Raw genomic sequence first — 23704 nt, forward strand, 5'->3', positions numbered from 1 at the left:
CCCGGCCATGGCCCCCATGGGGATCCGCCTCTCCCCGCTGGGAGTGGCCGTGTTCTGTCTGCTGGGCCTCGGCGTCCTCTACCACCTCTACTCCGGCCTCCTGGCCGGCCGCCTCGCCCTCTTCATGCTGGGCGACCAGGCGGAGCGGGCCGGGGGCGGCCCCGACGTTCCTCCGGGCCCCGGGCCCGAGGGCACCGTGGACCTGCGGGAGCTGCTGGCCGTGTCCGTGCTGGCCGCCGTCAAGGGGGGTGAGGAGGTGAAGCGCGTCCGGGAAAGCAACGTCCTCAACGAGAAGGCGAAGGGCAAGACCCGCGAGGGGGCCGAAGAGAAGATGACCAGCGGGGACGTGCGGTCCAACCGCAAGATGTTCTACCTCTTCAAGAACACCTTCCCCAGCGTGCAGGTGGGTCCCACGCCCGCCCCCCGAGCCCCTGGTCAGCGCCCCCTTCCCTTAACCGAGTGAGCCGCGTGTCTCTCAAGCCCCCTCCGTATAGCTGAACACCAAACCCCCCCTCCCCTCCCTTTCGGGGAATCTCTTCCCTGGCACTTCCTCCTTATCCAACATACCTATCCCGAATCATAAATCACTTGAACCGGTAGCTCAGTATCCTGTAAGGGCAACTTTCTGTTTGGTTAAACTGGGTGGCCCCTGCAATACTTTGTCAAGTTATTCTCCGCCTTTTCCTTGCCAGGATCCTCTTAGGCTAAGGTCTGAGCTGCACCCAAGTTTTGTACCAGTATAACTCTTTCAGTTAGGGATGTGATTTTATGTTTTACAGTAATGGTTGTCTTAGTGTAATGTTGATCCCGGTTGTCATCTGCATAAATCCTGGGATGGACCTCTGGAGCTTAATGCATGAGCCTCAACTGCATGAGCTAAAAGACACATCTCTCTTGGCCAATGTAACAGGCTCATCAATCTCTAGTCACAAGAGTGACATACCAAGCAGGCCTGGGTTATCCTAGGCACAACCCATAGTGTAGATGCAGTTACAAAGGTGTCTTGTACAAGTATAGTTTATTCCCTTTCCTATGTGGGATTAGCTATACTAGTATGAGGTATCTTTATAGCAGTATAATTGCGTCCACGCTACAGGTTTATGTTGCTTGAACTACTTCAGTGCAGTTAAAGCAGCACAACTTTCTGGTGTAGAGAAGACCTTGGTAATACAGTATAAGAAGGGCAGGACACCTTGTTCTGATCCCCAGATTGAGAACCCATGTTTTATATAAATATAGTTGTACTGCAAACAGTAGGCACGTTAATATGAAACATCCAGTTTTTATACATTCTGCCCCAAAGTGCTATAAAGGCTTTTGTCTCAGTAGGTTGAATGAAAAGAGGTATATTTCACATCTGAATTGCAGGGACTAGGGGTGGAGTTGGGAAATTAGTTATCACATCAAAATATGTAAGCAAACTTGTGTAAGGTAGTCCTACACACTACCTTACATGTGTTGTCATAGAATGATAAGAAATAGCCAGCATGGATATGTCAAGAACAAATCATCCCAAACCAACCTAATTCTTTGACAGGGTTATGGCCTAGTGGAGGATAGGGGGCCGGCTATAGACCTCATAAATTTTGATTTTTAGTAAGGCTTTTGACACTGTTTAACATGACATTCTCATAAGCAAACCAGGGAATGTGTTCTAGATGAAATTACTATATAGTGGTGCACTCACTAGTGGCTGAAAAGAGTCGTTATCCATCGTTGTCTGTCAAACTGGAAGGATGTATTTAGTGGCATCCTTTAGAGGTTTCTTCTTGGTTCAGTACTAATCAATATTTTCATTTAATGACTTGGATAGTGGAGTGGAGAGCATGCTTATAAAATTTGCTTACAACACCAAGCTGAGAGTTTGGAGGACACTTTGGAGGACAAGATTAGAAATCTAAACAACCTTAAGAACGTTAGAATAGCTGCAGCAACGGTCCATCTAGCCCAGTAGCCAGTCTTCCGATGGTGGACAGTGCCATATGCTTTAGAATGAATGAATGGAACAGTGCAATTATTGAGTGATCCATCACCTGTCCTTCAGTTCCAGCTTCTGGCAATCAGAGGTTTAGGGACACCCAGATCATGGGGTTGCATCCCTGACCATCTTAGGTCCATCAATGGCTGCTATTCATCACCCATGAATTTATCTAATTCTCTCTAGAGTCCAGTTATACCTTTTGGCCTTTTGGTTGGAGAGGTTGACTGTTGTGTGAAGAAGTACTTCCTTTTGTTTGTTTTAAACCTGCTGACTATTAATTTCATTGGGTGACCCCTGGTTCATGTGTTATGTGAAGGGGTAAATAACACTTCCTTATTCACTTTCTCCACACCAGTCATGATTTTGTAGACATTTATAGTATCAACACCTTCAGTTGTCTCTTTTCTAAGCTGAACAGTCCCAGTCTTTTAAATCATTTTTGTTGTCCTTCTTTGTACTGTACTTTTTCCAATGACAAGATACCTTTTTTGAGGTGAGGCAACCGGAACTGCATGCAGTATTCCAGGTGAGGGCATGCCATAGATGTATACAGTAGCATTATGATATTTTCTGTTTTATCTATGAGTTTCCTAACATTCTGTTTGCTTTTTTGACTGCTGCTGCAACATGAGCAGATGTTTTTTAGAGATCTATCCACAGTGACTCCAAGAACTTTCTTGAGTGGTAACAGCTATTTTAGACCCCATCATTTTGTATGTATAGTTGGGATTATATTTTCCAATGTGCATTACTTTGTTGCCCAGTCACCCAGTTTAGTGAGATCCCTTTGTAACTCTTTGCAGTCAGCTTTGGATAAAATTAAAATGAGTAATTTTGTATTGTCTGCGGACTTCGCCACCTCACTGTTTACCCTTTTCCAGATCATTTATGAATATGTTTACCAGCACTGGTCCCAATACAGATCCTTGGGGGACCCCCACTATTTAATTCTCTCCACTATGAAAACTGACTATTTATTCCTACCTTTGTTTCTTATCTTTTAATCAGTTACTGATCCATGAGAGGACCTTCCCTCTTATCCCATGACAGCGTACTTTGCTTAAGAGCTTTGGAGTGGGACCTTACCAACGGCTTTCTGAAAGTCCAAGAACACTATATCATTTGAATCACCCTTGTCCACGTGCTGGTTGACAAAGAATTGTAATAGTCTCCTGTGACAACCTGTTTTTTGTTTTTGTTTAAAAACAAGTGTCTTTTATGGAAGCATTAGTTGCTACTACCCTCTGAGCTAAAGGTAATCTAAATTTCCATTATAAACCTCACTTTCTAATGCCACCAACTTTGACTGGTGAAACCAATTTGTTTGTAAATTAATATGCTCAAAATAAGTTAGGAGTAATATTTTTCTAGAGACCTTGAAAGTTGCTCCCCCTGGAAAATTACAGTAATACTGAAAAGGTAATGAAGGTTTTTGTTCTTTAAAGAAACTGTGACTGAGGGTATGTCAACACTTAAACTGCTACAGTGGCAAAGAAATAGATAGACACACTACAGCTGTGGAAACACTTATGCAGCAAATAACTTCTTGCATGAGTAACATTATGCAAGTGCCTGTGTGTTTGTGGCATCCCTTGCTGGGATATCTCCTTGTCAGTTAGCAAAGGACCAAATTTTGCAGCGAGGCAAGAAATATTGATATACCAAAATGATACACCTTTAATGCAAATAATTTTTGAGATCTGTTTTTATAGGTAGTCTCAAAGAAAATGTGAAAATGCCATTTTTGATATTTCTACTGGAAACAGTTCTTTCCAGAAGGCAGGAGATTTGACTATGTAGATAATGATTCTCTGCACCAAATTTTTCTCTTCTGTAGCTAACAAGTAACTCTTGTTTGGGTTCTTTATATGGATAGTGATGGTTCACTTGTTCAGTTAACCATGAAAAACCTGACTTTATTTTATGTGGATTTACACTTCCTTCATTAACTTGAAATAGTAATTCTCAGCATTATTAATAGGATGGATTGTGATCAAGTGTAACTAAAATGTTCAGTTTAATTGCTGTTGGTTAATACTTATGAAACAAAACTCAAAGATAATGTTTGTAAGAAACATTTAAAAAAAAAAAAATAAGGCATTCACTACCTGGCATAAGTCAAGTATGCGCTGTTTTGGTTTTAGTTCTCTAAGGCTTCAGTCTTGCAAAGAGAAGCATTTGGGCCATCCCCTATGTGAAGCTCTGTTAAAGTCAGTGATTCCCTACATGGGTGCAGGAATAGGGGCTTAAATTAAGTTTGGTGTACACTGAAAACTTACACTGGCAAAGCTACATCTCTCAGGGGGTGTGAAAAGTCCACATCCATGAGAGATGTATCTATACCAACCTAATCTCCAATGTAGACCGTACTAGGCTGACAGAAAAATTCTTCCATTAACCTAGGTACCACCTCCTGGGGAGGTTGCTTAACTTCAGTAATGGGAGAACACCTCCCATTGCTGTAGTGAATGTGTACAATGAAACACTACAGTGGTGCGGATTAAGAGTAGGCATAGCCTCGGTCACAGTTTATTTAAAGAACAGAAACTTTATTACATTTTCAGCATTATTGTAATTTTCCAGTATTCAAAAATAGCTTAATTAGATAGTAGGAAATAGTGTTTGTCATTTGATCAAAGTAGACATACGAACCAATGAGCCACTGTATTCCCAGCGGTTCTGTCTACCCTGCACTACACTACTTTACATGCTTTTCTTCTTTGTAATGTTAACAGTCAGTACTTGAAGCAGAGTTTCTTGTTAAGACCTCGTTATCCATAAAAAAGGAAGAGTTAAACTTCCTTGTTATGGGATTTGAAATAAACATGGAAAGAGTCTTGGATTTCTGACACCTGTGATTTATAAATAAAAGCACTTGAAATCTGCAGGGGAGAGAAATCCATAGAAAATGTTGTACCTTTTTTTTTCCTCTTAGGAAAAAAATGTGCAGTGAGTCTCCATTATGTGCAGAATGGGGGAAAAGTCCACTGTTTATACAAGTTATTCTATTTGATGTCAGCTGGCTAAATTCACACCGTTTACACTAAGACTTCTTACAGCAAAGATAAATAGGAGCAAGGAGTAGCTTGTAATTTTTACTATATGCTACAATAAGCATGATCACCTTTTACTGAGGGTTATTCTTTAATATTTGTATTACAATGGGGCCTTTAGATGCTTCTCGGGACTGGTGCTCCCACGGCCTGGTTGCTATTCAGACATGAAGGCATGGTATGTCACAAAGGGCTTACTGTCGTAAAGCATTAAACATATGATGACATACAAACACTGCCTTAGAAGAGGGTTATTTAGGTTGTGAAGTCGCACACTCAAAAGTTAGAAAATGCCAGAATAACGGTTGCCAGTACAACTTTAATTCTGCCTCTTTGTGTTTATGCATTTTGATAGTATGTGATCATATAATTAGCAACCATATATTTTTCCACAGGACCTCTGCCTTTTGCAGTGTATTCACTGGCATGAATTCCTCCAGTATACCTCAAACCTTAGCTGTAGCCACCCTACTTCTGCAGTTATGGGCCTCATGTGAAAGGGGATGCAAATCATTGTCGAATTCTGACAGTTATACGTTGGGTTTTTTGGTTGTTCAGCCAAATGTTAACTAGAAAATGAGTTTGGTTTCATCCTATTTTTCCTTGTGACCTAGACAGAATGAAGGGAAGAAAAGCTCAGAAAGATGGTCCCAGTCAAGCAAGATTCTTAAGCACATGCCTAATTGCAAGCTTGTAACTAGTGCTATTGAAGCTAAACTTTAACTTGATTTCAATCCATAGAAATAAGGAACTGTTTCTTGTAAATTGCATCTGTATTGCCCACTTCCTTTTTTCTTAAGTTCCATGCCACAAAGCACTGTTTGCCACACACAAACTGTGAAACCCTTTCATTTTTATACTTGCCATATCCAAACCTGCTGTGCGTGGCAGCAAGTATCCTGAAAAGTGATTGTAAGAAGTAATTGGAGTTTAGTCTGAGACAGTAAATCATGCTTTTAATACCAGTTTGGCAATGAAAATATAAGTGTTAAGGAAGAAGTTTCAAAGAGCTAAATGCTATTAAAACCCTGACAGGCATTCCTTTGTCATCCTGTGAACTGTCACTGCACTGTGCAGAACAAGATGAGTACAACTCTCTGTGGGAAGAACTCTGTCCTTGTTTTGGGCAGTTACGTTGTTGCAATACTTTTGCGACATTGTCTCCTTTTTTGGCAATCTCCAGCAAGTACCTAAGTAGAACAGTGAGCTAAGATGTAAACCCAAAATTCCACTGACCGATATTGTCTGGGGATTTATGCAGGCCCTCTGCACTGAAGTGGATTTCCCATTTAATATATTTTCCTCAGTGAGTTTTAATTCAGGCCCTTAACATCCTCCTGGTGCAATGTGTTCTGTGATTATCTTTTCAAATGTATTTAAAACTATTTCAGTTGGTATTTTTATTTTAAATTTCCAGACAGAGACCTTTGAGACTGAATTCCTCTGTCCATAAATGAGGAACAGTGCAAGCTTCTGCATACTGTTTAGCCCATGTGCCTCAAATCTGATCTGATTGGGATGCCTTTAAGAAAGATGGTGGTTAACTCTCTATGCCCATCCAATCCTGTCCTGTCTGCTGAAACGTGCAGAGAAATGGCCAGCTAGAGTGGTGATTTTTTTGTGATGCGGACACTTGTTCACTAAGACATGAACAGCAGCTATTAACTATTTTACATAGAACACTGACCTGCAGGAAATTTAGAACAAGAGTGAGTCCAGGTGACAGCGACAAAGACTGTTACACTCCTTAGGTACCTGTGAAGAAAGGTTGGGGGGAAATAAGGTTTATATTAATTAGAAACAAACTGAGATTAAACATGACTGAGACAAGGTCATGCCTTTGCTTAGAAACAGTTTCTTATCGCTGCAAGAATTTATCTACTTCATCATATATGGGAGTGGATTAGCTACTGCCATGAGAGCAGATCTGTGTTGTGAGTGAGGGGATAAATGTGCCATCTTCTCTGAGTTTTAAGGAGCCTTGGCAATGAGAGTGTGCACTTCAGGGAGCTCTGAACTGGGTCTTGCATTTATGTCCCCCATGGCTGGTAATCTGGAAGAAAACAGCAGTAATCTCAGTCGGAGCATAAAGTACCAGGATTCCCTCAACTCAGAGGCTTTGAGCCATGCTGTTTGTTTTATTTATTCCTGTCTCTAGCTGCTTCTATCTCCAGGTGTGTGACACACACACACACACACGCCCCCAGCAACTTCTTGTGGCAAAGCAATTCTAGCATAATAGAGAATCTTTTGACTGTTTTGAGAGCGTTCATTCTAGCTTTAGGTGGTTAGTCCACGGATCTTGTTGGTTGATTTTCTGTTAGTGGACAAAGTTGGCATTCTTGTTGGTTTTGTTAATTTCAACAGGGGCTTTTGAAACTGTTGACCATAAAATCTTAAGTCCTCTGCAGTTCCTGTAAAGGGTGAATTGGAGTAAAAGTGTTAAGCATGATTTCTGCACATGTGCCTAATTGGTAAAGGCTGCCTATAAATTACAAGCAGGCAGTATTTGAATGAGTTAATCCGCAGTTTTAATGAAATAATAGTGGGATTTGTATTTGGGAGTGCTTACTTTACAGCTGGACATATTTATACTTCATATGCAGATAACTTTTTAAAATTATTTTAAAATTATCCTACTTAATTCCTAAAATTGTTTATGGAATTCCATATCGTGAAACTAAATTTTATCACTTGCAATCAATTCCTCACTCTTTTTCAAAGTTTAGCATTATATGATGAGCTCATTGTATTTTGAACAAGGAAACAATTTCTTCCTTAGAAATACTGCATTTTCCATTAGCTGCAGTTGCTATCTTTTAAACTATAAACATGTATCTCCTTAAAAAGCTGCCAAAAGGATTTGACTATTCACATGCTTAATTACAATTATTTTTATATCTTCAATTTTCAGTATAATTGAGAGACTTCATAGGATATAGCTGTAGTTTTGCTTCCCAAACTGGAAAATGTCTTATTTAATGCACCTTTTCATGGACAACTGGCTAGCATTCCAAGCACGTTTGGGAGGAGGGTGGGTGACGTAAAAAAGACTTAATGAACTGTTGTTAAGGAATAGCCCAGCACAGGAAAATGAACCAGTGTGAGGTTCCTGTAATGCTTTAGGCAGGCTGGACTGTAGTTTGTTTGTTCAGATTACTGGATTCATCAGCATGGATTTTTTTTTTTTTAGTATGTTCATGACTTGTCTCTCAATCCCAGCTTTCTGTTTTGCCAACAAGTTATGAGAGAGAATGTCCTCAATATAAAGAACCAAGTGCTTAAGGCCTGGGAAGTCCCCTGTTGTACAGCTTTTTTGGGCCCAGATGTTTTGGTTGAATTTTCTGCTCGTACTTTTCCAGAATAAATTGCCTTCATACTTCATGAGATTCAGATAAACCACAAATTCATTTTAAAGTAGTTCTGAATTTGTGGGTTGCAATTAAGTTGCCTTTTTCATATAAGAAAATAATTGATAGTCATTCAAGAGTAGCCTATTTGCCTCTTATAGATGTGTTTAGAAAGCTGCAGGGAAGCGAGAAATTTGTATAGCTTTGTATAAATTTGTATAGAAGGCCGTTTTTTATGAGGAGTGACTTCCTTCAAACTCAGTCAGGAATGTTACTGAAGTTTCATGTTACAAAAGTCAGTTTTTGTTTGTTATAAAAGCCGATTTAATGAAGCTCTATATATTGCACATTGATTGTAACTTTATTACTAGCATTTAAGAACAAATTTGCAATGGCCATAATTCTGCTCCTACTCAGAATCTTGTACATGCAAATTATTTAGCTATCTAATTTTTTTCCCATGAAAAGAGAAGTTTTGAGGGCACCCAAACTATGGACATGACCTTGTATATGCAGATCAACAGCATGAAAGTTACCTAAACAGAGGTGGTTCCATTGATTCGATGGTTTTTGCTAAAACAGGAGTTCTGTTATTAAGGCATTTGGGGTCATAACAGTTTGAGACCTAAAGCAGGTCTCTAGGCAAAGTTTTTAAAATGGGCTAGGTTATATATTTGTATCGCTTTTGGCAGAACTTTAGAAATTAAAAAAATACAATCTGTAGATGAGCAAGTGGTGGTTTTTTTGGGGGATTGGAACTTGGGTCAAGCTATACCAAAGAACTCTGTAATTTTCCTTTGACATAGAAGAGTTTTGGTAGGTTTGGGGGGAAATCTTTTCCGCCAGTTTATCAGTATATAAAGCTATTTTTCAGGATGTGCCTTAATAAATTATTGCAAATTAGAAGTAAATTTAAAAGCTTGTGGCATGCTATCTGGCATAGCTAAAGATTGTTAGACAACTAGTGCTTTAACCCAGTTTATCTCTTTAATTGTAATGAATTGTAAGTGAGTCTTTGGTCAATGTTTAATCTTTGAAGGCCTTCTATTAAGAGCACATTTGTGGAAAGTAAATGTCACACAAAGGAAAAACTTTCTAGCACCTTTCATTAATTAGCCCAGGGTTTCCCAGACTTTCAGAGTTGCTGACCCTCTTCCAGACTAACATGATTTGCAGACCCCCTTATTTAGCCAACACCTCTAACCCTAATCAAGAGGAGGAAAGAATATGTAGCTGCCAACATGTAGAAATTAATTTGAAGTTTGTTGTTTTTTGTCACCACCATTAAAGAGAAATCTTTAATGCTGCAGAGACACACAAACCAATATTGGAATAAAAACTTTAAAGGCTTATCCAACTAAAGCCGGACGTTAATCCTTCAGAGAGAGCCAAAATCTGCAGCATTCATGGTTAGACAGTCAGTTGCAGTGGTGTTTGCAACCCTGTAGATGTTTTGGTCCCAGGATATTGGAGAGACAAGGTGGGTGAGGTAATATCTTTTATTGGAACAAATGCTTGTTGACACTGTGTGTCCAGTTGCATCACAACTCTCTCCCACAGTTCACTGTCTTAAATTGTGTGGGGCTTATTTTTAAGACCTGTTTCTTCTTTATTCATTAGTTATACCCACAAATTTGTGTGATGATCTGTGAAGTGGGCAAGAATCCATTATGGGTGAGGGTGTCCAATAAAATTCTACAGTGCAACGATGAGTGACAGCATCTTTTTTATGGAGGTGCATCTTTTACAAATTACAAGTCCTTATGTGACACTGTATAGAACAGGGGTCTCAAACATGCATCCCGCAGGGTTATTTTCTGCGGCCCGCTAGCTCCCCGTACCCCCCCCCCCAGGCGTTTACGTAAAGCGGCTCCAGCCCAGCACACACCAGGGGCAAGGGCAAGCTCCCGGCCTGCCTGCCCTGCCCCCGCTCCATTCCAGGAAGCGGCCGGGATCTGGGGGGGGGGGGGGGGGACACATGGGTCTGTGTGTTGCCTTGGCTGCGCCTCCAGGTACCTCCTCCAAAGCTCCCATTGGCCACGATTCCCTGTTTCCAGCCAATGGGAGCTGCAGGGGGCAGTGCCTGGAGGCGCGGCCAGGGCAACACACAGACCCCTGTGCCGCCCTCCTCTCTCTCCCTCCCCTCCCCTCCCTTCCCCCTGGTTCCAGCCACTTCCCGGAGCAGCGCGGGGGCAGGGCAGGCAGGCAGGGAGCCTGCCCTGCCCCCGGTGCACGCTGGGCTGGAGCCCACCCCCCAAACCCTTCCTGCAGCCGAACCTCCGGCCGCACCCCTCCTGTGGCCGCACCCCAACCCCCTGCCCTGAGCCCCCTGCTGCACCCTGCACCCCTCCTGCACCTCCTGGGGGCAGGGAGGGGGTGGAGTTGGGGTGGGGTTTTTGGGGAAGGGGTTGGAATGGGGGCGGAGCCAGGGCAGCAGGGGTTGAAGGGGTCAGTGATGCAGCCCTCAGGCCAATGTACTAGTCGTCATGTGGCCCTCATGGTCATTTGAGTTTGAGACCCCTGGTATAGAAAGAAAGATGACCATGTGTACACTAAAATGTCACCACCATTGCACAGGTATGATAAATCTTATACAAAGTATGTCTTGAAGGTATCAATGGATAAGTTATAATCTGCTATGTATTATTATCCTATTTAAATCCATGTATTGGTGTATCTGAAGTTATGAATATTTGCTATGTGTTTGTATCTTACACCTGTTGTGTTTCTGGGTGACACCTGCAAAACAGATTTACATCAAGGCTAACCAGCCTGGTTGATGGCCCATTAAGGGCAATCAGCTCTTCCAGGGCCCCTTCCCAAGATTTGTTCAGGTAGCATGTAGGCAGTGAATGCCTCATAAAACAGCAAGGGACATGTGACCCAAGACTCCATGTTTGTGCCAGTAACTTTCAATGCACCTAAGAGAGAGAAATTGCAGACTGTGACATCATTCTTGGTCTTCTTCCTGCTCCACATCTCTAGACTATGGTTTCTAGCAAAGGGAAGCTTTGAACAAAGGACTGATGACCCCCAATATTTATGATGACACAGAGAGACTTATTGCAAGCTAACAGATTTAACATCATGCTATTATCCTGATGTACAAACTCTGAAATCAACTGTAATGTATATGATTCCGTTTAACCTCTCAGTAACTCCCTTCCTTTTTTTATATATTAATAAACCTTTCATTTTTAGTTGCTAAAGGATTGGCTATCAGTTTGATTTTGGGGTAAGATCTGAAGTACATTTTGATTTGAGGTGTTTCTGATTCTTTGGAATTGGAAGAACCTAATATGTGATTTCTGATTTTAATAAACCATTTGTCACATAAGTCTGGTTTGTCTTGGTGGTGAATGAGGGTTAGAGGGCCCGAAGGGGACTGTCTGTGGCTTTACAATAACTAGTATAGTATTTTGGAAGCACACATTTGTTACTGGCTTGCTGAAATCTTATGTCAGTTGTGACACCGGGCCAAAAAGGGTTAAGAAACCAGCGGGCTACATGACCCAAACTCAACCTTTAGAGACGTACTAAAAGGTATTTAAATGGTAATTAGGGCCATTCCATGTTAGATAGACTAGAGCAGTGGTTCTCAACCGCCGTGGGTATGCAGAGGTCTTCTGGGGGTACATCAACTCATCTAAATATTGGCCTAGTTTTACAACAGGCTACATAAAAAGCACTAGCAAAGTTGGTACAAACTAAAATGTTATACGACTTGTTTATACTGCTCTATATATTATACATTGAAATGTAAGTACAATATTTGTATTCCAATTGGTTTATTTTATAATTATATGGTAAAAATGAGAAAGTAAGCAATTTTTCAGTAATAGTGTTCCGGGTAGTCTGGGTAGCACATCTCAACCACTGCTCAAATTACTAGACAGCACTTCCTTCCCAGAGCCAGGATTCCTGCTCTACTGCATTCTTTAGTTGTCCAGCAAATATTTATGTAATCCCCAGAAGTGTATGCGTCGATTCTTCATCTAGTGATTGGTCCATCTATAGGATAACTTGCTCCAGTTATCCTTAAGTGGTGAAGTCTGTGCTGTGGAGCTGAAGGTGTGGAATTCCAGCCCTGCTGTGACCCTTGTGGGAGGTCCTTGTGACTGCTCATGATGGAATTTTGTGGCTGCAGTTTACTTTATTTTTAAAAAAATGTGATTTATTTAATTCACACAGCAACAGTAATATCCTTAATAACAGGGTTTATAGTTAAACTCCATGATCTGGAAATATGGATAGCTTGTAGCAAAATACAGGAGTTCTAAGGTTTGGTCACCTGTCATGTATTCAGTTTTGCACATGGGCAGATCTGAAGGTTCAGAGGTATGATTTGGTCTCCAAACTCATTAAATGTTTTGGGATTTCCCCCTCCCCCCACCCACGTTGAGTTAGAAATGAAATTCCTCAAGGAGAAGGGGAAGGCTGTTAATTGCCATTATGTGCACAAATATTTGATAGCTCATCCTGGTACAACACTCTGGGTTAATGTCTGTTTGTATCATTTTTAACATAGATAAATACCGAAGAACACGTTGATCCACCTGATAAGGAGACAGTTTTCTGGGATCGCAGTATTCCTGAAGACATAAAGGAAAAAATACAGCCTAAAAAGGTCCCAGCAGAAAGTGTGACAGTGTGGATTGATCCATTAGACGCTACACATGAATATACAGGTAACTGCTTTTTATTTTTTAAACTGAGCCAGATATTTAATTCTGATTCTTTCCCCTTTAGATAGGAGACAAAAATGAAATGTATTTTCAAGATAAATTTTATACAAGAGTTGTTGCTTATTAGAGCTGTTGTCATTTTGCAGGTAGATATCTTGGTCTTTTTTTTTTTTTTTTTTTGTGCTTTTAACCTATATGATGATGAGCTAATTAATTTGTCTGATTCCTTGGTCCCTCCCCCCTCCTCCCCCACCCTTAGAGGATCTTCGACAGTATGTCACTACTATGGTGTGCGTGGCTGTGAATGGTGAACCGGTGGTAGGAGTCATACACAAGCCCTTCTCAGCATACACAGGTATCAGTGTGCACGTCTCACTCTCTGTTTCTGCCATTTTCACTGATGCACAGTTAAAGTTTTACATTTGCGGGAGAATCTGTAGTTATAAATGGGTACAATAGTACTTAATACAGGAAAACAAAAATGTGTCATTACTTATTTATATTGTGGTAACGTCCAGAGTCCTTAAGATTGGGGCACCCACAAAACACAGGAAAAGGTGGTCTTTGTGGGGCAGAAGAATGGTACATGGAAGAAACATAAACCAAAAATAGAGTGGTTGATGAAGCTCTTTCATTGAAACATTAAGAACAATCTCTTAAAAAAAAAAAAAACAAAAAACAAACAAAAAACACCACTGCATATGTAGGCCTCTATTCTATCACCCTTCTACTGAGTGGCCCCTTGCTCACACAAGCAGTCTCATTGAAGTCCATACGAGTGCTCCCACGAGCAAATTATTTTTTATCATGAGTAAGGGTAGCAAAATCAGGACCTTAATGACTAGGGGTACCCACAGAAATTTTTCCTATCAGGCCCGCTATGGCCTCAGCACCTCACCCGTCAAAGTCTGTGCCTTCCGAACCGGCCTCTCCAGGTCCAGTGTCCTGATGCTTTTTGGGATTACCTGAGATGACTGTGGTGAATCACTACCACCAGCTCACAGCAGGAGGGAACCCTGTCTGTGCTCACCCAGGGAAAACACTCCCAAGCCACCTGCTGCTGGCAACATAGGTGCTCTGTTCTGAGTGCCCAGAGCCCCGCTCTGTCCCAGTGCAGGCTAGCAGTTTACGCATCCCACTCTGTTACATTTAAGTGCCCAGTCCCTTATCTTCTGGACGCCCGCAACATACACCAGTTCACTGCTTCCAGAAAAGCTATGCATCCCAGTTCACTGGTTTCACCTTAGTTCAACGCACTTCTTAGCACAGGATGTTTAGGGCTTGTCTACACATTTTTATAGCGCTCAACTTGCTGGTTCAGGGATGTGAAAAACCACCCCTCTGCGCTCAGCAAGTCTGAGCGCTTTAAAGCGCTGGTGTAGACAGGCTCTGAGCGCTGAGAGCCGCGCTCCCAGTGCTCTGAGCTAATCCCCTTATGGAGGTGGCTTACCAGGAGCACTGGAAGAGCGCTCTCGGGCGTGACCTCACTCGCACTTCAAAGCGATGACGCGGGAGTGTTCCCACGGCAGCGCTTTGATGTTTCCAGTGTAGCCATGCCCTTAGACAGGTTTGTAGTAAAACCACATTGAAGTTTATTTAACAGAGCTTGCAGGTAAAAGAAAAACATAAGACACACTCTAATAGCCTATACTTAGTCACACATGACTTTCCTGTCTAGTAAGGTATTTCTCACCTAAAGGTTAGTCCTTGCAGCGCTTGTTCACTCCAAAGACATGCCCCACCCCAAGCACAGCAGTTGCAATGCCACTCACTCAGTTTTGGCCCTGCAGTCTCTCCATCATGATGGCCAAACCTGAATGGGCAGTGGGGTAGCCAGCACTGCTCTTCCTCACCACAGCCCATGGTATGCACCCTGCGTAATGTGCGTCTGACTTCAGGAACCACTGTTAATAACGGCTATGCATCCATCTTTCACAGTTGTTTTAAACACAAGACTTTCTGGGGGGCGGGAAATCTGTGTATTCCAAACAAGCAGCACTCTCATACAGAATCTCTTGAGTCTGTTGAAGCACTGATGAGGATGGATGCGAGTTTAAACATACACATTCGTAGATACTGAGGTCAGAAGGGACCATTATGATCATCTAGTCTGACCGCCTGCACAACGCAGGCCACAGAATTTCACCCACCCACTCCTGCGAAAAATCCCTCACCTATGAGGACTTCAATAGCTCAGACATATCGTGGTTTAAAGACTTCAGGGAGCAGAGAATCCTCCAGCAAGTGACCCGTCCCCATGCTACAGAGGAAGGCGAAAAACTTCCAGGGTCTCTTCCAATCTGCCCTGGAGGAAAATTCCTTCCCGACCCCAAATATGGCAATCCGCTAAACCCTGAGCATATGGCAAGATTCACCTGCCAGATACTACAGAAAATTCTTTCCTGGGTAACTCAGATCCCACCCCATCTAATATCCCATCACAGGCCATTAGGCGTATTTACCATGAATATTTAATTACTAGAATCAAGTTATCCCATCATACTATCTCCTCCATAAACATTCAAGGACAGGGTATTGCCAGTAACTTCTGAAAGGCTTAAACAACAAATCCAGTGTTGAGTATATTTGAAGGAAATGTATGTTATATTCCTGGATAGTTAAAACAGAGGCTGATAACATGTTTCCCTTTCCCCTTAGGCCATACTGACCTCTAGAGTCCAGAGCAGTTATGTAATAAATGAACTAGGTTTTCTACCTGTTAGAATATTCAATGTTGTGATTTTTTTTTTCCCCACCTAAGTATTACATTCTTTAAATGTTAACTTTAATTCCAGTTTATCATTAGGACTTTATCTTCACATTTTATATGCATCTTGGCTTTTTCTGAAGCACCTGCCGCACCTATTATTGGAGAGCTGATTTTCTTTCCAACAAAAATTCTGTCATCGTAACTGGGAATTTGCCATAGTCGTTCTTTTAAAAAAAGGAATCTGCAAGGATAGCCCATCAGAAATCTTCAGGAATGACATCCAAATAGGATTTTTTTTTTTTTAAATGTAAAAATATAGTTAGTTCTATTACCCTTCTCAACCCCTAATCTTGAGTAACTTTCCAAACTGGAAATGCCATAACCTTTTGTTTTGTCATGATCCTGCTCTACCACATAAATATAAATCAATAAGGGAGAGCGATATTTAAAGATTACAGGTTAGTTCAGTCTCTGCCCACATAGTGTCAGCCTCTCTACTATGCTGAAATCACCAGCTAGAACACCAAATAAATGTCACATTGTAATGGCTTTTGGACACAGCCTGTCAAGGGGTGATTTTTTTTGAACCAATGATCTAGAAGCAGAAGGCTATGCATCCTGAATTCAGTCTTCTGAATGAATCCGTGTTTTCTGAAAATAAACATGTTCATATTCTTCTCTCTTGATCTGAAAGATGACAGTATTTTGTTGACTGATGGGAAGGAAATAAAAGGTAAAATTTCACTATCTATTTGAAATATAGTCAATTTAGAAGAATGAGCTAAAGGAATTTCAGGTAATATCATCTACATTACATCTGCCCCTGAATCTCCCTGTGAATTTTACAATCACATTTTTTCCAGGTTTACAATATGTTACTTATTATGAAAGATTACAGTTGAACTTAACACATGAAGTGTTCTAAAATGCACTAAGTACACAAATTCCAAAAAGAAATTTTTGTTTCCCATGAATTCTATTCTAGTAATCTTATGTGTTTTCTTCTAACAATAATGGCGGGGGGAATCCGGCAGAAGCACTAGTTTTTTGTTTTTGTTTTTTGGTTTTTTTAAGTTAGCATCTCTTTAATTGTATCTCTAAAAGAGCAGATGTCTCCAAAACCCACTAATGGAATGTATGTTTCTTTTGTAGCGTGGGCAATGGTTGATGGCGGGTCAAATGTAAAAGCTCGTTCCTCCTACAGTGAGAGAACTCCAAGAATTATTGTGTCCCGCTCTCATGCAGGAAAAGTAGAGCAGGTTGCTCGGCAAACATTTGGAAATAAAACTGTGATCATCCCAGCAGGTGGAGCAGGTTTGTTACCTTTAAGCATCCCAGACACTTTATTGCTTGTGGATTACTTGGTAAGGAAACAGTTATTAAACCGGAGAAGTGACAAAAACAAGGAATTTGCAGCAGAAGTACTGTATTTCATGCACCTAGAACCCAAATTTAAACCTATTTCAGATTGCGGGATGGGAATTGAGTGAGTGACTGACTGAAAGCACTGTTGTTATAGTTGGCAGGAAAAGGAGTCCGTACCCATACATTAGGCCCAACATGAAACAAGAAGAGAGTACGGGGTACATTGAGAGAGGAGCATTTTGGGTGACGTTTGCTCTATCCCGAATGTTAGAAAAGATCAGAGTGAAACTGGCTGCTATGTTAAGAAAAGGCTGATCATCATGAACAGAAACAGGAGTTGTTGCACTGTTTTACTGGCGTGAGAGAACAATAAAAAGATCGTATAATTTCAGATATAGAAGCTGAAAATTTTAAGAAAAGAGTTCAGTGATTTAAGAATCTAATAGTCAGTCCCAGAAGTGATCTTACTACAAGCAAGCAAATTGGTTGGAGGGTTTTTTATATTAAATGTCTTGGCAAAATTGGTTCATGGTATAAGTGGAGTGTGCCTATATGAAGGGGAAGCACAAATGTGAAGTAATTACTCACTTCAGCATACTGCAAAATGCAGGTAATTTCTGCATTTCACAAAAGGGCATCTTCTAATTTCTTTGTATGGACAGCTATATCTGGTTTGGGGTTTTGTTCTTTTTTTAGAAAAGATGCACTTAATATCTCATGTTGATTAGCAGTCATGGGTAAGAGAATGAGTCTAAAGAAGTCAGGTTATGGTTAGCAGGAGAGATGAAAGTTTAATTGACAAAGCAAATATTCCATTCCAGTTGGCAGCATATAAAAAGAGGGAGAGGTTTAGCATGAATGAAGAGGATGAACTGTACTGTGAAATGAGTGAGTAGGGAGCTTTTGTAAAGAATGAAGTCAGTCAATAAAACGAAATCTGATTACATGCAAAGATTTTTATGAACTGGAAATATGTTTGATACGCATGCCAGCTAGAATTAACAAAACATTTGAGATTAACATTTGAGAGAGAAGTGGAGATAAGCGATACAATTGTGGCAAAGCAAACAAGCCCAAGAGTAAAACACGATCATTTAGTTAAACGCATACACAGTCTGATTCTGTTGATGTGTCTATGTATCTATCAAACCAGTAGAGGATGGTGCAAAGGAAATAATGATGGTCAAAATGGGTTGTTTCAAGTGTGACATGTAGAGGAAAAATCTTGATTTCAGCACCTTGCAGGAAGTGTAACAGAAGGTGAAGGTTTCTGCTGCATGCACCGTTACATTCTCAACTAACACGACATGGTTAACCAAATCATTTTTGTAATTGCTAATAAATGCCATTGTTTTGTGATGAATTAGGAACGTTGACGTTTCATTAACTGGTGTTACCTTTCTAATCTTCTAGGCTATAAAGTTTTAGCCCTCCTTGATGTGCCTGACAAGAAACAAGAAAAAGCTGATGTATATATTCATGTGACGTACATCAAAAAATGGGATATATGCGCCGGGAATGCCGTGCTGAAAGCATTGGGTGGTCACATGACTACCCTGACTGGTGAAGAAATCAGTTATACTGGTTCAGATGGCAATGAGGGGGGACTCCTAGCCAGTATCAATGTGAATCATCAAGCGTTGGTTGACAAACTCCCAGATCTGGAGAAGGCATCACATAAACAAACATAACTGCTGAGGAGTACACAAATGTTTCTGCAGCCTCGAAATGTTCAGCCTAAGGAAACGGGCGTGAGAAGAGCCTTCTGGGGACTAGGCACTGAGAGCCAAGGCCACTCAGTGTTTTCTGGGGGACTACATATAGCATCGGGCTTCTTCATTGGTGGTAGTTACAAATTCAGAATTAGGAAGGTGACTGAACTGTCCCATGCCATCTTTTATCTTTTGAGACTTTTCCATACAGTTATACTCAAGGTGCACATACAGTATATATTTGTGAATATAGGCAAACTAAAAGAAAATCCAAATGGGTACTTAGATTATTATAAGTGGTACTTTTCATACGGATTCTTGGAACACATCACATTGTTACAGTATTGTAGCTGCTCCATCTTGAATTTAGTAGAAGAAAGGATTGATTTATGTAGTCACTTGATAACCCTGTAATCCATCTAGTAGGAAACCTATGACCATGTGTTCCATATTCCCTTGGATAAAAAGCACAAGTTGCATACACATTTGTGTCTGCTTTCAACAGTTCTTCTGACAGAACAGTATTTTTGAATGATCAGACATGTTCTGAACTAGTTTGCTGATATTTTTTTCTGAAAACTTAAACCAGTTTAATTCACATGAGAAAATCATGAATATTGGTGGTTTATTAATCAGTGTAATTATTTCTGTATATCTTTTTAAAAGAAAATTAGTGGTTCCTTGTATGGGTTTTTAACAAACTCTTGTCCTTGATTTCCATTTGCAATGTTAAAGGTGCATGCTAGATTTTTATCTAATGTGAGATTAGTTCAATGTTTGTCCCTGTAGAAGCAGCCTCCTTTCCTTTAATGTCTTTTTGTTCACTAAGTTGCTAGACAACACATATGACAGTGTTGTTGGCAACAGTAAGTAGGTGGTTTAGCGTACACTATAGATTTAAACTAGCAGTTTTTTAGAATTCCAAAATTAACTTGCTGGCTTCTTAAAGGTTGTCTTGTATGAATTCCCTTCAAAAGATGTACTCTTTCCTTCTTTGCTGTAAGCACTCTAATTCTGAACAGTCTGTGGCCACATGTTCACCATGGAATTTAGCTCTGCATTAAATTACAACATTTTCCCATAACCCAAAATGGGGTTGGGAAATTTTTGGGGACCTGTGGCATTGATGTACCTCAGTTTGAAGTAGGGCACTTTTTAATTAATTCCACTTCCAAGTTTTAGCCCAGTTCATATGGGACAAAACACTAGTCCATTGAGGTCCGATAACAAATAGCTGCACCACTAAATTATGTGGGTCTTTCTCTTCTGAAAATGTAACTGTCTAACTGGGAGTTGTCTTAGGGAGGCGGAAGAATAATATTTAATAAAGCAAGTTTAAAATATACTTTTTTCTTTTTAGTACCTGTGGGTAAGTGTCTAGCTTTCTTGAGAAGATGAAAAGTTTCATTTAAACACAAATCTTTTTTTTTTCCGTTCTAAGTTTATTCAATACAAGTATAGGCCATTTATGCAAAATTTATATTCCCCTGGTAAAAATTTTAATCTTCACTCCAATTATCATCCATGTGGTAAAAGGAGGGTGACACTGCCTACAAAATAACTTTATAATTCTTCTTAAATCAAGAGCTTAAATACATCAATGACTTTCTTATTTTGCGAAATAAAACAAATTTGCTCCTTTTCAGTGGGCAGATTTATTCTGGACAATTAAACTTCACTGAAGAACTAAAGTCAGTGATTTAACAAGGCTTCAGTAAGATTATTTTGCAGGAACACAATGCATTTTTTTTTTTCCCCCCTTCTGGCTACTTTAAAACTACTTGAGGCCTGATTAAAAAGAGAGCTCTTTTACTACTAATTAAGGAATGGGTTAATTTTAATCCTAGAAATAGCCGTAGTTAGCATATAAGTAAAAGCTGAATGCATCATAGAGATAGGGCATAAGGTGTTAAGTGATATTAAGGCAAAGATTTATTTTGAAGGTTTGGATTGGAAGACCATGTAAACTTTTCCAAGTAAGTATGTGACTACCTCTTTCTTTGGGGCTGATTCCGCCAACCCTACTTACATAGAGCTAGATTGTGGACAGACTACATGCCAATGCAAGGAAGTAAGAAGGGATAATAGCTCCCCTTACATCCCTACATAGGGAGTAAATGGGGATATTCACCTGCTTAATCTCTCCCCACAGCAGGTGACCAGGGAATGGGCAAAGCTATGGCTCCACTCCCCTACTTGCTGGCCACAGCAGCTAGCCTTGAGTCAGTAAGACTGTTATTTGCTTACAGTTACTGCATCCTTAGGTGTTTGGCTGCATCAGGTCCAGAGTATTCAACATACTGCAGGATCAAGCCCTTATTGTGGGTATAGGCCAGCCATAAATTACTATCTCCAAGGCCTAGGGAGGAGGCCATGGAGGAATTGTGATTCAGAGGCATGCCTGAGTCATAGTACCTCCTGGTGCTGCCTGAGTTGGTGCAGCTTTCACACCACCTCTCATGCAGGGCTATGCATAGAGTCTCACAATCTAGCCCAAAGAGGCATCCCCTTGAAGTTGGCAGAATTGGGCCCTTGGTTGACATCAAGCTTTCTGATGTTCTCATATTAGAAAAATGTAACTTTTTTGCACAGATGAGCTAGTATTTAAAAGTACTTTAAACAGTGCACATCTGGGTTATTTGTGATAAAACTACTATCCATTTTACCATGATTGTGCTGTGTTCCTAAACATGGTATTAGCCCAGCTTGGATATAACACAGTCTGGCCTTGCCCATGTGGTAGGGACTAAATCATGTGTTCAGCATGGTAAAGGATCATTCTGTAACATTGTCCTCCACAAGGCCTGGAGCACAGGTCCTTACTTTGGTTACAATCCTTTGGTGTCTTCCACATAAACCAAACCCTATTGTACAATGGCAGTACAATATTTAGGCATGCTGCTGAAACATAACATTTACAGTGCAGCTGGGGTCTACAATAGTACCTCTTCTATAAATTTGTAATGTAAAACTTTTATCATAGCTACTAAAAGGGAAGCCCAGGATAATGTTTTATTTTTGGCACTGGTTTATATTTTAACTTGATATTTCAACCAATGTTCTAGGGCTTTAGAGTACCTTGATTTGTAATACGCTTCGTTTTGATCAGAACCATAGTTCACAGTAAAAGGTGGCGTCGATGCTACATAGCACTGTATCAAAAGTTCTAATTTGCATTCCTTGAATGCCAAATATTTCTGAATAAACAAACATGGAAATAAAAGGGTTGAATATTGTACTTACAAAATGGCTTTTGGTTTAACATATTTTTTATGATATAAAAGTTAATGTACGGAGGGTTTGTTCTTAAACCCACTGCTTTCATAGATTTTAATATCTATTTGATGGTTATAATAAATTGGCTCAGGGGAGATGTGGGGTTTTTTTGTTTGTTAATTTTGAAAGCAAGTTGGGGAAACCATTTAGAGAAGCTGACCAATGGCGGAGTAGGGGAAACAGTTACTTAGATTAATCTTTTGGTTACTTATTCCAATTCTGATACCATTTCCTTAGTTTAAAAAACATCAATCAGGTCATAATACATCATAATGTTCTCATGTATCTAATTGTGCAAGAGCAAGATTTCCACCATTAACAAAATGATGCTACAACACACACGTTAACAGTATAGAAACAGGCAGTCTATTCCTTCCCTCCTCCCAGTGAATTTGAATTCTGTGCTGCCAACTGTACCCTGTCAACTTAGCCCTGCAACTGCACTGACAGGATCTTGCTCTGGCTTTAAACTGATTGGGTATCAAATGAATAGGAATTCTATAGATAAATCCTCTGGTGGACTGCGTTGTTGGCTTTGCACTTTTCACATTTTAAATGGACACTTCAGTTGATTTGGGTGGTGGGTTTTTTTGCTTTTCTGCTAAGTTATTTTCAGATCCTACTTATCTTCCTGGGAAGGACAGGCTCTTTCAGCCATAGATATCCCCATCCCTCACATTTGGTTACCACCCAGAGGAATTTGCATCTGCCATGGGTTCTGGCAAGCTGGGCCCAGAGCCTGGATTTGAAAGCCCTACTGCCAGTAACTTTAGTATGTGAACTTTGTTCCTCAGGCTGATATATTCTTATTACTTAAGAGAGTTCTAAGAGGTCAGTGTATACACTAACATACTCCAACCTAACAGAGTCCAGCCATTCATTTCTTTAGAAACTTGAAGATGGATGTTGCTGTCACTGAAGCCCCACAGTATAATGCTCTTACACACATGACAATGGAATAGGGCAACGTAAGTAAAATGACCTTACTTACTGAAGCAGACAGAGCTATTTTTCTTAGGGAAGTCTGAGCGCTCTGTATTGGGTTTTATTTTAAATTGTTTCCTGTTTTCATTTATGATGGTTAATAGGGAAGAAATTTCAAGTACTGATCCTATAGCTCAGTGGTTCTCGGGCTGCTTGCAGCCCATTCAGCAAACAGCTGCGGCCCATGTTACATCCTCAGGGCCATACGGCTAGTATGTGAGCTGCATCCACACGATATATATAACACACACAGAGCTGCATAATGGTAAATAGGTTGAGAACAATTGCTATAGCCCCATTTGACAAGATGCTTGTCTTGAATACAGTTCTACCACAGTAGCGTCACAACTTTGTTCTTGTAACTGGAGCCTGGAAATGTCCTTTAAAATATAAATTGTATTCTCCAGAGACCAGATCTGTGGTGCACTCATTTAAGCGTATGTCTCACTTTCAGCTGAGAAGGGAAAACAGGCTTGTCTAGTGATGTGTTTGGTGTAGTGTGTGGGGGTGGGAACTAGACTCTTTGCAATGGTTTTGGTGTTAGGAGTTACATTTTTTTTCTCCTCCCCCTCTCTGGCCACGTGACCT

The 23704-nt window shown here is 40.5% G+C and overlaps 1 protein-coding gene across 1 annotated transcript; it reads left to right on the forward strand.

Moving 5' to 3' along the window:
• Positions 1–7: 7 nt before the first annotated feature.
• On the forward strand, positions 8–22103 carry BPNT2 (3'(2'), 5'-bisphosphate nucleotidase 2; the record flags this gene model as incomplete). Its single annotated transcript, XM_084620654.1, has 5 exons — positions 8–403; positions 12913–13072; positions 13329–13424; positions 16932–17093; positions 18558–22103. 5 exons carry the CDS (start codon positions 8–10, stop codon positions 18833–18835), a joined length of 1092 nt encoding a protein of 363 aa, XP_084476780.1. The 3' UTR covers positions 18836–22103.
• Positions 22104–23704: the final 1601 nt, after the last annotated feature.

The sequence above is a fragment of the Lepidochelys olivacea genome (genome assembly GCF_965140295.1).
Source record: "Lepidochelys olivacea isolate rLepOli2 genome assembly, chromosome: 2".
NCBI classification, from domain to species: domain Eukaryota; kingdom Metazoa; phylum Chordata; order Testudines; family Cheloniidae; genus Lepidochelys; species Lepidochelys olivacea.